Here is a 17,500-nt window from a genome sequence, read left to right on the forward strand (position 1 = left end):
CATACAGTGACACACTCCTTTTCTGTTTCTCTCGCTCTCTCTCTTTCACACACACACACACACACACACACACACACACACACACACACACACACACACACACACACACACACACACACACACACACTCAGGCCTAGCATAGGCAGTCTATATATGAATAATTCAGCCTGAAATTAGCCATTACGCCTGTAAATTAGCCATTAGCCAGTGTTAGCCTGCACTTTCAATGAGAGGCAAGATAAACTGGCCAGAGATTGACAGAGTGAGAAAGGGAGAATGAGAGAGAGAGAGAGAGAGAGAGAGAGAGAGATTGTGTGTGTGTGTGTGTATGTGTGGGAGTGTGTGAGTGTGTGTGTTAGCTAAATAAGGTGGGTTGTCTGTCTATCTAGCTGATTATGACCAAACTGCCAAAGATATTGATGGAAACTCTCCTCCCAATGTGTACAGCCTTCTGACCTCATTTGATAGTTAAGTGATCTCTTTACTGACTCAACTCTGCTTTTTACACATGCGGTAATATGACGAAGAGTGTGATTGAATGAAGAAATAATGTTAGAAAAAAGCATTATTATTGCAAACATAGAAAGAGAATACTTGGTATGATTGTATTATTTATATACAATTAATTTCAGACATTTTAACAGATGTAAAGCCTCAGCAACAGCAGCTCTTCATTTTGTTCTCCAAACTAAACCTTGCACTCTTTCTCTCACTCCTTGCTTCCCCCTTCTCCCTCCTACCCTCACTCTCTCCCTCCTTCCCTCCCTCCCTCCCTCCTTCCCTCCCTCCTGTTTTTGTCTGGGGAGAGAATGGCGGAGTCGTTACCTGTCCATAAAGCTCTCCCGCGGCTGCCTTGGCGGGCCTATCCAAACACACGGAGAGAGTGAGAGAGAGAGAGAGAGGGAGGGAGGGAGTGGGAGAGAGGGAAAGACGCACTGGCACGCCTGGCTGCACCGCCACTGACCTCCCAGCACCACCCCTCCACCCTCTCGCCCCCTACAGCTCCTCCTCCCCCAACCCCTCGCCCCGCGCCGCTCCACTGGGCCGCAACCGCCCGCTCAGCTCAGCGCGTGGGGGCCTGGGGGGGTGGGTGGGGTGTGTGTGTGTGTGTGGGGATGGCTGTGTGTGTGTGTGTGTGTGTGTGAGGGAGGTGGCGAGGTAGGGGTGGGGGAAGGGGGTTTTGGTCGCATGCCTGTCCTTCCCACAGTGCTTTCTCACATTTTTTTTCTCTCCTGGCCATGAAGAACCAAGTGTTGCCTTGGCACCCCCCCCCCCCCCCCCCCCCCCTCAGTTTTATCACACTGGTTTTTCAACCAATATACAGTATTTAAGTGTTTATGTGTCCGCAGGGTGAACAATACTTTCATTGGAAGAATGTTTATTCAGCCTCAAATTTAAATGTTTATTCATGCAGTTATTGAGTCATTTGTTTTTGGAGATGTTTTATGATTTGACAAATGTTAATAGATGGCTCTTGTCACTGTTCAAAAGTACAGAAGTGCAGTTTATTTATAGACATGTCAGAATGTTAGTGTAGGTGAGTCAGAGATAGTGGAGCAGGAAGAAAAAAGGATATGTGTTGTTCAGCAAAACATGCAGCACACAAAATGTTTGTTTTGGCCTTTTTTTTAGTAGTCTTATGTGAATGTGGCAACGACAGCCCTTTTCCCTCCCCCTCCCTCTCTCTCCCTCCCTTCTCCTCTCTCCCCCTGTCGTCTCCTGACTCCCCCTCCCCCTTTCCCCTAGTGCTCGCGCCAAGTCCGCCCGCCAGCCAGCCTGCCTCCGCACACACACACACACACACACACACACACACACACACACACACACACACACACACACACACCACACACCATACCACACACACACTACGCACACACACACACACACACACACACTACGCACACACACACACACACACACACACACACACACACACACACGCTGAGAGGTAACGGCAGACAGGCGCGTGACTCATTAGGCATTCGTCCCCCAGGGAGAACGCTGGGGGGGCGCGTGCGAGAGAGAGAGAGCGCCGCAGCTGCAGGAATGTCACGGGCGGCTACCAGTGTGTGTGTGTGTGTGTGTGTGTGTGTGTATGCGTGTGTGTGTGTGTGTGTGTGTGTGTGTGTGTGTGTGTGTGTGTGTGTGTGTGTGTGTGTGTGTGTGTGTGTGTGAGCCAGCGGCAGGGCCCTGCACCTTTCAGGAAATAACGCACAGAGAAAAAACACATTACTCCTCTTTTCCACCCAGGCTTAATTTAATGTCTGAAATAAGTTGAGAACAAATAATTTGATGTCTACAATTATTTAAGCTGGAGTCTTGAAGCAACGACTAACAATACTGTACTGTTAGTATTACGTGTATTTGCTAGTGGTGTTTGCCATTTTATATATATATATATATATATATATATATATATATATATATATATATATATATATATATATACATATATATATATATATGTATATATAAAATTCATATAATATTCATATATTAATATATATATAAAGGTAAAAGCAAATATAGGGCCGTTCTGCAGTTATAAAACCAATCTTTTGTCCTGTATGATTTGTATAGGCCACAGTACTAAAGTCACTGGTATCTGATTGTAGGACAGTGCTATATAGCTGATGCCAGTATGCAGTTTAACACACATTCTGGTCAGATAAGTGGTTTCAGTGAAATGCTTTTATGGGTGGGATTCCAGCCACAGTACTTGTCTACAGTAGTCCTTCTGTGCTGAAGTGGAGTGTATGTAAACTTGGACTTGGTCAAAGTTTACGTTTGAGAACCAGCCGCATCTCAAAGCACCATCATAATGTTATCAAACCTTTGTCGGTACTAGTGGTGTGTGTCCTGTTTCGTGTGAAACTAAGTGTCATTTTAAATGATTTGGTTCAATGAAAGACGCCCATTTAACTGGTACTCATTGGTACTGTATAAGCTGTTAGTGTTGTTTACATATACTGTAAATGCCTAAATTCAGCAAGTATTGCTGTGACATTACTAGGTGTGACAGCATCATTTTTGCTACAATTGTTTATCTTTTTGGTAGTCTAGCATCATATCCCATGGCTGTGTAGCAGTTGTAGTGAAACATACTTCATACAACCAACATGTTCCATAACATGTATATTCAAGCATTGGGGTTTTGCTTCTGAATGTTGTCTGAGTAAATCTGTAAGTCCTGTGTGTGTGTGTGTGTGTGTGTGTGTGTGTGTGTGTGTGTGTTTGTGTGTGTGTGTGTGTGTGTGTGTGTGTGTGTGTGTGTGTGTGTGTGTGTGTGCGTGCGTGCGTGTGTGTGTTTCAGACAGAAAGTGTAGGAGGTGATATTCATAGGTGCTTTTAGTGGGACGTTTATGAGAGTCTTTTTTCCATGGCTGACAGAGGGTTGACCACACAGTAAGGTTGCCTCGAATGTGCGTGTGTTGGTGTGTTTATGTGTGTATATATTTATGTCTGTGTGTGTGTGTGTGTGTGTATGATTGTGTACATATGTTTTTACACTTCTACGTGGGCTGTCACGGGTGTGTTTCATGTTTTGTTTTGGAGAGCCCTCCTCCGTGCTGCGGAAGTGTTGCCGGAAACAGTGGGAGCCCACCCCCAGTTCTGCGTCAGTGGCGCTAAAGAAAGAATAGGGGGTTTCCGGGAGGAGGGGGGAGGAGGACAGGGGGGTAATAGGGGGCCTGGTGGCCTCGGTATGTCAGGGCCATGTGGGTGGTTGTCTCCACACGAAGCCACACTCATTGCTTCTTAGGCAAACTATTCTAGCACATTATACTGCTAACATGCTGAATGCAAAATCCCCTCTCCAGAGGGGAATTCTTCAGGAACAGGTGTGCCTGTGTGTGTGTGTGTGTGTGTGTGTGTGTGTTTGTTGTGTGACAGGTGTTTGCGTCTGTGTGCATTTGACAGATGTGTGTGTGTGTGTGTGTGTGTGTGTGTGTGTGTGTGTGTGTGTGTGAGATACTTGGTGTGACAGAGAGTACACTGTATACTTCTAGTCTAAGTAACATAGGAAGAGAGGGAGTCAGAGGGAGTAGCAGGAGAAGTAGCAGCATCTGATCCACTGTCCTCCAACAGCAGAGGAGAACTTGTACAAAGGTACTGTACTACTCTCTACAGATCTGCCTGTGGAAAGAAGAAAGGAGAAACCTTCTTTCGGCAAGAAAGTAAAATGGAAAAATGTGCAGAACTATGTGGCCTGCTCATCCTCAGGGATGTTTTCATCTTTCTCTCTCTTTCCCCCCTCTTTTTAATGTCTGCCACTTGAGAGACTCCAGAGGGGCTGCACCTGTTTGCCTCTTGGCTAGGCGCCCCCACCCCCCCCCTGCCCCTGCCTGCCACTCATGCCGCCGCCCCCCTCGTGGGATGGAGCGATGGAGAGAGGGGGTGGAGGGGTGGAGGGAGGGGTTGCGTGTGGTGGAAGGGATAGCTGGAGGGCTTGGAGGCGTCCGGGAGAGCATAGCCGAGATGTAGGCAGCGAAAGAGAGGGAGGGAGAGAGAGCGAGAGTTTCAAAGCTAGGTTATATTGGACAGACCCTCTCTCTGTGTTTCTCTACTAGAATTCCACTCTCCCCGGACTGAAACATGTACAGTCTCTTTCCCTTTTCTCTCTCTCTTCATACTCAAATTCAATTCCTTCCCCTCCTCTCCATCTCTTTCATCTGTCTTTCTCTCTTCCTCCTTCACCTCTTTTGCCCTTCTCTCCTCCCTTTCTCTCCCTCTTTCTCCATCTCTCCACCCCCAACCACACCCCCCCTCTCTCCCTCCCTTTCTCCCTCCCTCTCTCTCTCTCTCTCTCCCTCTCTCTCTCTCTCTCTCTCTCTCTCTCTCTCTCCCCTTCTCCTTCTCTTTCTCTCTCTGTCTCTAATAGAGCCATGTTAATCTGCAGTGACCTCTTCAGGTCACATTAAAGGTCGCCCAGCTTCACTCCCCAAACCCCTTAGGGCCACACACTCCTCCTTTCAGATCCTTTCTTTTCCTCTCGCTCATTAGGGCATTGTGGCCAAAAATCATGGAGCGCACCAACCCCACTCATCTCCTATCCTCCATCCATCCCTTTCATGAACCCCTTATCACTGAGAACTTTGGAAAAACTATGGCTGGTTCCTATAGTTTGATTGTTGTAATGTATTGTTAGAAAATGACCAGTAACTTGTATCAGTGTCGTAGCTGAGACAGGTGTGGACAGGGTTAGCGATTTGCTAATGGTATGGAGGCTCTCTCTTCCCCTTCCAGTGTTAGGACCATTGGTCACAATCAACAGGTTTCCCATTTCACTGCCTTAACAGTACTGCTGAAACTTACAACAGTAAATGTGGCACTTTTCTTTCTTCTTTTTAACTTCTTAAAAGCTGATAACAAAATATGACAATGTCTCATGCTTTGCTAAAATCCTTAAAATGTCAAAATGTCCTTTGGCTATTACCCTTTATGAACAGCCCCCATTATCTGTTTGACTCATTATTCCTGTCAATTCAGTTAGAGAAGATGTCCAGATGGTTTGCTTCTGGTATTCTTATGAAGCCTATATGTTATTTTTGTTTTAAGTTTATCCTCTCAATAATGCGACATGGTTTAGTACAATTGTTGTAGAATGCTTTCACCTCATGACATAATCGTTCCTGAAATAAATGTATACCATTGCTCTTGTAACAGCAGTACCATTGATCTGTGTATGACTGACGGGGTATATTGTGGTGGTCACTGAACATTTGGCATTATCCATTTGGCATTATCCCATAGCATGTTCTCAAGTGCTTAGCGTTTGCATGCTAGCATTAGAGTGTTGTTTGCAAAATGGAGACCTGCATGTTTGTAAGAGCTTCTCCCTCTCTCTTGCTCGTAGAACCGCGGGCGCTTGGCAGAGAAGCGCACCATCCCCCTTCCCCCCAACCGCGTGCCCAAGAAGGAGCTGGCCTCCATATTCAGCAGTGACGACAGCGAGGGCAGCGACCGGGCCAGTGGAGACCATGCCCACATCAAGCAGGAGGACGAGTTGCATTACAGTATCATGAGAAAGAGGTAAGGCCTGGCCGCGTACCGCGAACGAATACACTCTGTTTATATAAGAACACGTCACGTTATCTGTCAATTCCACTCCCAACCTGTGTTTGCTCATTTGGTGGGTATAGGTTGGTATAGGTGTTCAAGTTGTGTGTGTCTGTACTGTTCACTAGCTCTCTCTCTAGCTCAGCTTCTTTGCTCAGTCTATACTTTGTTGAAAGAGTGAGTCACTGAAACAACCCCCCAGCCCCACAGTTCTCTAGTCCCGGAGTGACACGGGAAAATACGGAGGAGTATCCTCAATACTTCCTATCACTACCTCAGTACGCTATACTGTACACAGGATAAAGCGACTGTTTAGACGCCATATTGCATTAATACATGGCGGTGCATACATGTTGCTGCAAACCATCACAAACAGAAACTAATAACCAGGTCCCTTCCGCTTTGGCTGTCAAAGAAACAGCATGTTGAGACGGAGTGGTCTTTAACACAGCATTTACCCAGATACCACAACAACATGACTCTGTGGTTACCTCACACACACCATGCCAGTAGCACCATTCCTGCTACGTATGTCGTGAGTTTATTTAGGTAGCGTCTCATTAGCTGATTAGGGTAAATGTGGGCTTGAAGATGAGGAACTATGGATGTTGAAATAGAGAGGTACAGTATGCTGAAGACCTCTGAGGTCGCTTCTGAAACCATGATCATACACCGCTCACAGTGTCAATATTGTAAGTAAGTGGTATGAAACTTCAACAACCTCTCTCTTTTCTGACACGAAAATCCTATATTTAAAGCTGTAAATACGTTGAAATGGTGTATCATTACTTTAAGCTGTGTTTTGGAATTTTGTTAGTAGTGCATCTGAAATGGAATATGAAAATGGGTCTGATTGGATGTTTGGGCAGGTGGCTGACATGTTCCATAGTAGTGGGTGGAGGAGTGTATTTATTAGCCTCATATTGGTTGGGCGGATGGTGTTAAGCCGTTACATTAGATTTGGGTTGTCATCGCATACTGCAGAGTACTCACTCAAAAGGCTGCTGGGATATGTGGATATGCTCATGTTCGTGTACACACACACACACACACACACACACACACACACACACACACACACACACACACACACACACACACACACACACACACACACACACACACACACACTGCCAGGGTTGTGGCGAGGTCACCCTATTAACATGAACCAAATGAGCTCAAATGAGGACGGGACTGCTTTGCACTGATGACATACTCCACTTTTGTGTTGGCTAGTCAAATGGAAGCAAAGGAATTGGGAATTAGAATCTCTCAAAATCCTGCTTTTGATACATTTTCATACAACACAATTAATATCCATGTAAATTGACTGAAATGTTTTGACGTTTTGTATGTGAAATGATTTTCAGTGTGTGTTATTTGTATTTGCAAGTATGAGGAACACGAACAGATTCATATCATTTTATTATGAGACAAAGTTTTGTTGGAAATGTGGGTAGAATTTACTCATTGACTTACTCATGCATACTTGCTCTAATGCTTTCTGCATGATAACTGACTACTGCAATCTCATTAAGGGAGAGGATGTTTTTTCCGGGTTTTCATCTTGAGACTTGCGTGTGACATGGAGGACAGCACAGTAACTGCAAAGCTTTAAATGGATCCACTAACCTCATTAAAGAGGGTTTCCTCCCCCCTGACACTTGTGCCGCTCGCGTGTTAAGATGATAATGAATTTAAAGAACACTTATGACTAATATGTCAGGCTTTTACCCTTTAAAAGGCAGCGGACTGGATGGAGCCACAGCTCCAGTCTGTCCCAGGCATCCGTCTCTCGGCCCTACTTTACCCCAAATGTGGGTCTGGGCGAAAGGGATAATGGGATGTCCAATCACGGAAATTTGATTTCCATTGACCACAGGCTCGTAAGTGAGTCGTAGAGGGGTCTTAACAAATTGGATTTGGTCTGTGGATGGTGAAGAATACGGGTTGCTGTGTGTGTGAGTGTATCTATGCCTCATCGACACATCATCAGGATTATCGGTAGTGTTGTATCACTCTTCTGTTACTCACTGCGTATATTTCAAAGAGGAGTAGAATTCCGTTCTCCTTTCGTATTTTGTTTGTATTCGTATGTATTTTGACAGCGAGAAGGTGAGGAGACAGATGAAGAGGGAGCATAGTACAGAAAGTGGCGGTGTGTGGATTTGCATCTGTGCCACCAAGGGGTGATATGTGTTCAGAGTTGGCAGCAATATCCCTGCGTCACTCTTCGGCACCACTGCGTCATATTTATCCCTTGATTTATTGTAGCATTATAATATCAATGCAATTTAATGACATGACATGGAAACCATGATATATACATATTGTCCCTCTCACAAATGTAAGTTATTGTCTAGAATGACTGTTTGCTTGAGAATATGTTCTTAGTTCAGTTCAGGCGTAGTAAAAGGATTTCCGAGCGTCACTTGTGAAAATGGTTCTTTGGAAGTTGTCATCCTTGAAGAGGACCTGTCAAGTTCATCACAGAGCTCTACTCTATATCTCTTAACCAGATTAATGTTAATGGCCATCGGCTTTACGAGCGATTAGTTCCAGAGACCCACCAGAACAGTGTGGAGAGACTCACATCACTCCTGCTGAGTAAGCGCTGAGCGCTGGGGCCAAAGTGGAGCGAATCCCCGAGGCTTGGTAGAACCCGGACAGGGAACCGGAGAATAGACCCGATGATTAATAGTTAGTTGTCACAAAGATGGCACATCTGGAGCAGGAGTTAAAGCACTTCCATGTGTGGGGTGCTGCCACTCTTCTCCTACTCAGCGCAGACAGGGATAGGAGTGGTGGACGGATCGTGAGTCGAAAGCAAACACGATCAGGAGAAATACCTCAATACAGCAAAATAAAGATATTTCTATGAGGAAAGTCGCATACGAGTGGCTTTCAAGAGCACCAAAGCGAACGCGCAATAGGCTAGACACATTTACGAAATCTATCTTAGTGGCTAAATGTCTGATGGAGGTAGCTTACCTTTAGTGTCTTACTCAAGGGCGAAACAAAGCCTACCTGAGTATTGTTTCACTTGGATGTGTAGATAACAAGGCTTTGATTTAAAAGTGCTGACTGAGAGTAATTCCAAGCAACCACCACGGATTATAAGTTCCACCTGCTGACATTGGGCTTTAAGGCTGCACCCTCTGGAAAAAAGGCCAATGAACATATATGATAATATCCATAGAAAACAAACTAAGAATGCATTTCTATGTTTCTATTTCATAACCAGAATATTACCTACTCAGTGACATGTAAGCAAACTTGTCCATATTTCATGTCAAAGGGAAAAGAGAAGTATTATTTGAATAATAGACTAAGTAGATTACATGACTGAAATGGGAGGGGGGGAGGTTGTCACAAGGGTGATGGACCCGTCCCGAGACTTGACGAAGCAGGAGCGGTAAACTGAACTAAGCAGCTATACATTTTCCATTGGGCATAGCCTGACTCAAACAGAATGTCCTGTGAAGCTTCCAGCCCCTAAGTGGGGAGCAGAGCTGACTGGAAGGGACAAGACGCTAAACTAAGAGGAGGCCAACTTGCACAATCTCTCCGAGCATCACACTACCTGACGACACTCTCTCCATGCTGGTATGTACTAGACTAGAAGATGTTCTACACAAATAGTATCCTTCTCTGTTTCCCATACTCTTTGAAAATGTGTCATTGTTTTCATTAAGTGGAACAGTGTACATGCTCACTAACCTTATCATCTACAGAGAAGCATATTTATGTAGAGACAACATAGAGTCTGTGCTGCAGAGTTTGTTGGGAGAATGATGCGATATTCCCCCAAATCAGATGTGATTATGAAAAATGTATGTTGACAGATGTAGAAAAGAATATGTTTTGGCTACATTATGGGCTTTGCCCCTAGAGTGTGTATGGATTGTCTTTGTATTTTCCAATTTTCTTGAGTTTAATTGTAGTCCAAGAATAGAGGTTGGCCTGGGTTTCCCGCTCCTAAAACAGTTGCTATAAACAGATGATGGACTGTGTCATTCATGTTTACATGGTACGTGAAATAACCGTGATGAAGGGTGGACGCAAACTAGATTTTTTCTTTCTTTGAAGACCTCCTCCACTGGTGTTATTGGTGAATTGCGTCTTAGCTTTTAGCCGGCAAGGGGGACATGGGGAGCAAAGAATTCCTGGACAGAGCTTTTTCCTCAAGCACCAATTATGGAGGTTTTAGAGCTTTCTAGAAAAGGTTAGAAGACTTATTTACCCACTTCACATCGTCCTCCATGGCAACACGCTTCAATACAATCTAATGGCAGATAAGGGGATGCTTGTACCAAGAACGTCCACTTATCACACACATGGAAGTACAGTATTTGTCTACTTACTATTTTTCATAGTCAAAAGATGAATGCATGAGGAATGGATGGAATGAGCAATAGATGCTCCAGGAGCTACTGCCGCTTAATGAAAAGTATACGGAGTTAGCATAGCTACATCTCAAATTGGGTGCCGTTCAAATAGCGTTCAACCGAATTCCTGATTTCACATCTTTTCCCCAGATATGAGAGGCCATGTTTGGTTCAGTACATTTCGTCATACCAAAGTTGAACCAAAGAAGTCCCTCCAAGGTCCCAATTTCGAGGAATTGCTTCTTCAAACCCCAATCTATCATTGTCATTTGCTTAGTTCATTCTTGAAATTGTTCTCTAAGGAATAGTTTACTCTGAATCACTTCTGTCAATTGTGATCCTGAAATTGAGTCGACTTACACAGTATCACAGACTGAGAAAATCACCACCGTTACCTCTTATTAGGAGTGACACAACAGTTTCCTGTGTCATTGATTAAAATAGGAGTGATACATAGCACATGATATCTGTCTGGGAGAAAATTTGAATTGATAGGTAATTAAATATGCAGAGAAGACATTGAGATTCAAATCAGACACCTTCTGGCTCACTGAGGGTAGACCAAGCCTCCGCATGGCAGACTTATATTTTATTTCATTGTACTTTTCGTTCTTTCTGCTGCTTTATCGACCTCACATCAGCTTTTATAAGGAAGGAACAACAGGGAAAGCCCAAGAGAACCTGGGCTGTTCTTATTTATTTATGTATCTATTTCTGTATTTATATATAACTCCCTCTGCTTGCTGGGGCCCCAGTTCCAGGCTGTCTTTCGATCCAACTGTAGCAGCATAAGATCAGTAGTCTGTGTCTGAACAAAACAAAACATAAGATTTGTAGAAATCCATTTTCTTGCTTCAAGCTTATGTTTCTTCATAATCTTTCTTCTCAACAAAGGGCCTTACAGTATATACAATATTTTAATTCCATTCTTTAGCTGCATACGTAACTTGTCAATATAAGAATATTGTTCAAGCCATCTCCCCTCTTAACCCTCTCTATATATATTGGCCTCAGCCCATATCTTATTGTTGTCTTGGCATTTACCATTGTAATATTTTGTCAGAGCTGTAGGCCACATGCAGATGCAGGTTGGAGCTGGCTGTGTGGTCTTTTTGTTGTCTTAAGGTTGGAGGAAGGTACAGTATACCTGCAGGCACCAGCTGTTGCAGGCAGGCTGTGTCTTTCTTCCTAACTATCTCTCTTACCATCTACACCTGCATGACACCCCCTCTGCCCCACCGTGACAACTACCCCTGTCCCCCCAGTCCCTTCTCACTGTCTGTCAGCACTTCCTTGGTTGTAGTGTCAGACATGGCTTCAGGGTGCCCAGGCTGCCAGCCCGTGCCAGCTCACACTGTGACCTCCAGCTTTGCCACCTTGGCTCCTCTCGCCAATGTCACAGTGGAGCTCTGTGGGGGCACGCTCCATTATTCTGTTCCCATGCCAGGATAAGATGGTTTTCTTGTCATTTGGAGTGTCTGAATAGTGACTCCTGCTGTAATGTCAGAGCAGACGCAACCTCCTCAAAGAAAGTTCCAGCAACGTTCGCACCAAGCTTTTTCCATGGGAGAAATGTTCTGTTTTGGTCAGATGTAGTCTTGTTAAAGTCAACCTGCAACCTGCATAAAACTGAGTCCCAAGCAATTGCTATATGAATTAAGTTGATGAAAATGCGTTTATTGATATAGATATTGTTCTGTGATGAGAATATTTAGCAATCCATACCTCTTCTGGCTAATCATAGAGCCTGAGGTTTTGGAACATTTGTTTGAGGTTGAAAATGTATCAGGTTGACTGTCGGGGAATACGCTGGTTAAATGATTGCATCACAATCAAAGAATACCATTACAATGAAAATATCTGGAGACAAACATAGTAATATTTGCTATGTGTGATCAAATCTTTGTATTTCATATTTGAGACGTGTACCGGTTCAAGTAACGAGGGTAACGTGACACTAATATAGCTGAAAACCAATTTTCCTGAAAATAAATATTCTAACCTACGCAGTTTTCATACTGTCTCCGTTTCTGGGATGATGGGAAAACTGAAATAATGACCACTCGTCAATTTTATTACGGTGGTATCAAGTTTGACAGTGTTACAGCACTGGATGCTTTTTTGGGTGTCTCCAGTGATGTTCCACTGTACCAGTGTACTAGTATTGCACTGGTCTAAGGTCATGTACACTGTTAAATCAGATTTCCCCCCTTACACTGAACAAAAGGCTGAGTTTGGTCATCACTGTCTAATTGGACTGAGCCCAAGATTTTCCAATGAGTGTGAAAATAAGATGGTGGAACGCTTATGGTTTTTATTTTGTTCTTTTTTTTTCACTTGTACTGGTTCCAAAATTGCCTCAATTATATTTTCTGAAAAAGGGTTTTCAGAAATATTTTCAGCAATGAAACAATAAGGTATGATTACTGCATATAGCCTAGAAAAGCCATCATGATCAGTAAAAACAATCAGACAACTGCTAAATATTCTCCTCTAAAAGTGTCATATTTTGCCTGCAATTGATGAATAAGATTGACCAATCATTGGATTGATTGGGTTTTAAACCTCTCTCAGGAAGCAGGGGAAAGAATGTCAACCTGTTCTCAACATTTGGATAAGGGCAGTAGTGTCCATGGCAAAGTTACTCTGCATTAGGGCCATACAGTTAGTACTGCACTGTATCTGGGTCATGGTGTCTGTCTGTCCTGGGCACGGGGATGAGGGGGTATTGACCAGTTTAGGGATGAGTGGAGGATGAGATGATTGTCTACTGCGTGCACCTAGGTGATAAGAGGCAGCTGATGTCCTTCTTACATAGCTGTCATCATGTCCAACTGCCACTACCCCCCCTTCCCCCAAGGCCCCCCCCAACCTGGTGAGGGAGTGCTGAGTCAGGCAGCTGGGTCTTAAACACCGCCCCTCCCTCTTCTAGGTGCAGATTATGACCTTCCTCGTCTGTGGGGGAAGGACAGGGCCTCATTAGACAACCGCATCGGGACAGCCCTGGAAAAGTGTGCTAATTACCCTGCTAACAATGTCCTTGTTCGTCACGGCTTAGTGCCGATACTTTGCCATGGGATAATAACCCATCGCTTCAGTGAGAAGTTCAGGATGGCATTATCATGATCACATTGAGTGAGGGAGCGGGTGGGGTGAAGGTGTGGTTCGCAGGGGGTTTAGCTGCTATCGGTTACAGAGTCTCCACCCTTATTGGTTAGATTTGTTCGAGTGCAGACCTGTGATTTTTCTGAAGGGTAATCTGAGTTCAGCCATCTGACTGACTACAGATACAACTAAAGAAAGTAGGCTCTCCTGAAGTTAGTAGAACCAGAACATCAGTTTACAGTTTTTGTTATTTCGATTGATGTGTAATGTTTGTTCTGTGGAGCTTGAAGTTGTAGTGTCACTTAAAAGTGGGATGTCATGGTCAGCAAAAGCATCTCTCTATGCTCAGCAACTAGACGGGGCTTGTTTTGTCTGGGTTTTGTTTTGTTTTGTCTGTCATTGGTTCCCGCTGACTGACAAGTGACTGGTAACCCAACTTGGTCAGAATCAAACGCAACGACTTCTCTGCATCTGTTCCATATAGTTTGGATAACAGTTCAGAACATGGCAGCCTGACATTACTGATCTGAAGCCTATAATCATTGTGCTGTAAAACCCCAACTTCAGCAGCCGCGAACAGTGTGGCCTCGTTGGAGTGGTGGTGAATAGGAGCGACCCACTGCCACTGCCCTAGCAACCCTGCCTTGTTAACCTGAACCCCTTCATAGTCTCCTCCTAGTTAGCAGATGTTTCCAGAATGTATGGGAACATTCCGGGTTGAAACTACCCCTTTACACTGAGTGAACCAAACATTGTTCACAGATTTATTTCTCGGTCTGTAAGCTTGTGGCCATATAGTGACTGATATGTGTGATATACCCTCAAATACTAAGCGCCTGTGTTCCATCATTATGCTGTTTAATGCGATCAGTGCGGTAATCAGATTGCATTGAAATACCTCCATGACACAGCTGTGTCCATTGCTGTGGGTAGGTTAGAGGGAGCTGCCCAGGCATTGGGCAGGGCTGGCAGATTCAGGCCCTAATCTCTTAACCCCCCTCCAGTTCGGCCTTGAAGGGTAGGGCGGGTTAGGGTATTGGTGTCACACTGGTACACAGACCGCCTAGTGGATCAGTCTGACCTGGCCTCAGTAGCCTAACATTCAGATAAGACTATATACTGTAATGTCCTATTGTAATTAGGTATTACGCACAATATGTTTTTTTATATACCTGGAGTTTATACTGCTGTATAATTCAAGTCAATCTTTTCCACTGACGTGAATATGGGTCAGTTGGAAATATTTTGTCCACCTTTCTACCATTGGAATGTTGTATTGCTGTAACTCTGTAATTATGTCATTAATGTATGTATTACTGATAACCAATCAATATGACCAATAAACAAAAGGTGTTGTTTGATTTTTATTTCAGAAATATTGTTATTTTCTAGTGTTGCAGACATCTGAACATTATACTGATCAAAGTGGGTCTCTCCCCCCCCAACACATTTTTGGAGGCGATTAAAAAAACCAGATAATCACATTTTAAGCTCATAAACTACTTATGAGTTTTAAATGTGTTGATTAATGCATCTTACGGTTGAAGATGAGCAGGGATGAGACCCAAAAGTGCTTGATACAGGAGTCTGTCATTGTCCATTAAACACCTTAATGCCAGGGGACAATAGGATCTGGACCGGTAACCACAAATAGCTAAAGTCTGTTTGGATTCCAACCTGTACAGAAGACACAGAAACCATACATTGGGTAGATGAGAGAGTGTTGTTTTGCATTTATATACTGTTGTGTTGTGTTAAGCCATGTTATGTAATGTTGCTTTGTGTCTCACCCGGTTGGGTAGGGCATTGTGTCATGTGTTGTGTTGTGTTAGTTTTTGTTTGTTGTGTTGTTTGTTTTGTTGTTGTGTCTCTCCACATCATGTCCTGTCTCCGGCCTGTACAGTTGTGTGTGTGTGTGTGTGTGGGGGTGTGAGGTGCTAACCCCCTGACTCTGTATCCTGCCGTGTGTGTGTTGCAGTCGTGACAGTGACCTCTCTACGATCATCTCCAACCTGCACCACACCAGACAGCACGGCATGCCAGAGGGCCAGCCCACCACCGACCACAGCATCAACACGGGACACACAGGTAAGAGACTATCCTCTCCACAACTAGCTGTGTGTGTGTGAGTGCGTGAGTGTGTGTTTGAGTGTGAGTGTGAGTGTGAGTGTGAGTGTGAGTGTGAGTGTGAGTGTGAGTGAGTGAGTGTGTGTGTGTGTGTGTGCGTTGTGTGTTTGTTTGGGTAGAACAGGCAGGGTGGGGAATATATGTATGTGGTATAGGGAAGGAGGTTTCTTGCTTTCCTTCTTTCTTTCTTTCTTTCTTTCTTTCTTTCTTTCTTTCTTTCTTTCTGATTTAGGATAAGGTTGTGCCCCCTTGACATAAAATGCTTAATTAAATACTATTCCCTTAATTTACTGTAATTTGTTTGATTAGTGAACTTACTGTAAGCTTATTACTTACTCCTGAATGTCTCCCTCAAGTCGATTACTTAATGTTCTTTTAGCGTTTTCTATTGCACTCCAGGTTTTTCCTTAAAACCCTGTTTTAAATTACTACTGAGTAAATAGCTTTGTTTGCCATTAATCCAGTTTCATGGGAGTAAAGGAACCATGGTGTGAGCTAAGCTAAGAGCTTTTCTGACAGCTTAAAGTGTAACAACCAAACACAGCCAGTATTTCATCTGAGGGTATATGTCTGATAGAGACATAATATAATAATATTAGATTGAGTAAAGATGTGGATATGTAAATTACTGTAGATTGGGTAAAGAGACGTTTTCCAGGTAAACATGTTCGTAAAAAAAGTATTTGTTGGGGGTAATAGTCGCACACAAGTTACACATGATAAAGTAACTCGTTATCTGGATGGACCTTGCACTGTCTGGCCTCTTTTGTGTTTTGTGTCTGTTTACATACACATCATGCCTTGTGATTCTTTGTGTGTGTGAATCAAAACATATTCAGTGGACATAAACAATCTGTCAATAAAAAAGGATTAGTAGTGTCTGAAGTCCCCTACTGTTTTGGTAGACAGAGGTGTCTGGAAGGAACATGTTTCGGGACATACGCATTGATATTCTTTCAAACTATTATGTTTGTTTACATCATGGATCACAAGAAAATTAAAAGGATATTACATCAGATATTATACCGTGTCAATCTTTTCCATTCACTTGGGAGTTGAAGCATACACAACCGATGGTATAGGACATGGACTATTTCCATTAGACTACCTTTGATGTATGGAAGCATCTGACAAATTTAGATTGTGGGGTGTAATATCCCTTTTAAAAAGACTTTAGGCTTGTCGTACAACCCATACAGTAATCCCTGTAAGAGGGCCATAGTTCTGAGGAGAGACCCTTGCCCCTAAAGCGCCCTGCGGACACTGTGTCCCTCTTCATCCCATTATCCAGAGTGGCATACAAGTGGCACACTCCTCCCCCAGCCTAACCTGGTACTGTGTCTCTCCTATCTCATCTGTCTGTAAGCTTAATTGACAATACGGTCCCTTTAATACACAGATGAGGGGTGGTGGTGGGGTCTATCCCCTCCTCATGGGGCTGGGTGTTAAATACCTAGTCAGCCAGTGTCTTAGACCCCAGTTTGGGCTGGATTTCCCAAAAAGACCTGTTTAATCGGCTGCTAAGCTTAATGGAGAAATCAGCCCAGAATGGTAATCTTAATGGAGAAAGACACAAAGGGATGAGGGAGGGGGGCAAGGGTGGGTGAGGGTGGGGAGGCTGAGTGCGGTGTGACCAGCACCATAGGGGGCCGTGGCCCAAAATCTGTCAGTTTGAGCATTAAAGGGAGATTTAACAGGGTGGCTAAGCGCCTCGCTCCGTGTCTGTAAACAAGTCCAATCCGATCAGCTACTGGCTTTAATTCTGTCTGCCAGTGAAATTAGAGAGAGAGAGAGACAGAGAGAGAGAGAGAGAGAGAGAG

At 44.0% G+C, this 17,500-nt stretch overlaps 1 protein-coding gene across 3 annotated transcripts in view; it reads left to right on the forward strand.

Annotated features, from left to right (window-relative positions):
• Positions 1-17,500, forward strand: part of samd11 (sterile alpha motif domain containing 11) — a gene marked incomplete at its 5' end in the record, with an annotated part of 48,263 nt that overhangs the window by 5,287 nt on the left and 25,476 nt on the right. For all 3 annotated transcript variants that reach the window (XM_083675029.1, XM_083675028.1, XM_083675030.1), the window contains 2 exons: positions 5,858-6,033; positions 15,532-15,641. In XM_083675029.1, the coding sequence (XP_083531155.1) occupies positions 5,858-6,033; positions 15,532-15,641 (286 nt within the window). The remainder of the gene's footprint in view (positions 1-5,857; positions 6,034-15,531; positions 15,642-17,500) is intronic.

Source organism: Argentina silus (genome assembly GCF_951799395.1).
Source record: "Argentina silus genome assembly, chromosome: 8".
Taxonomy (NCBI): Eukaryota; Metazoa; Chordata; class Actinopteri; order Argentiniformes; family Argentinidae; genus Argentina; species Argentina silus.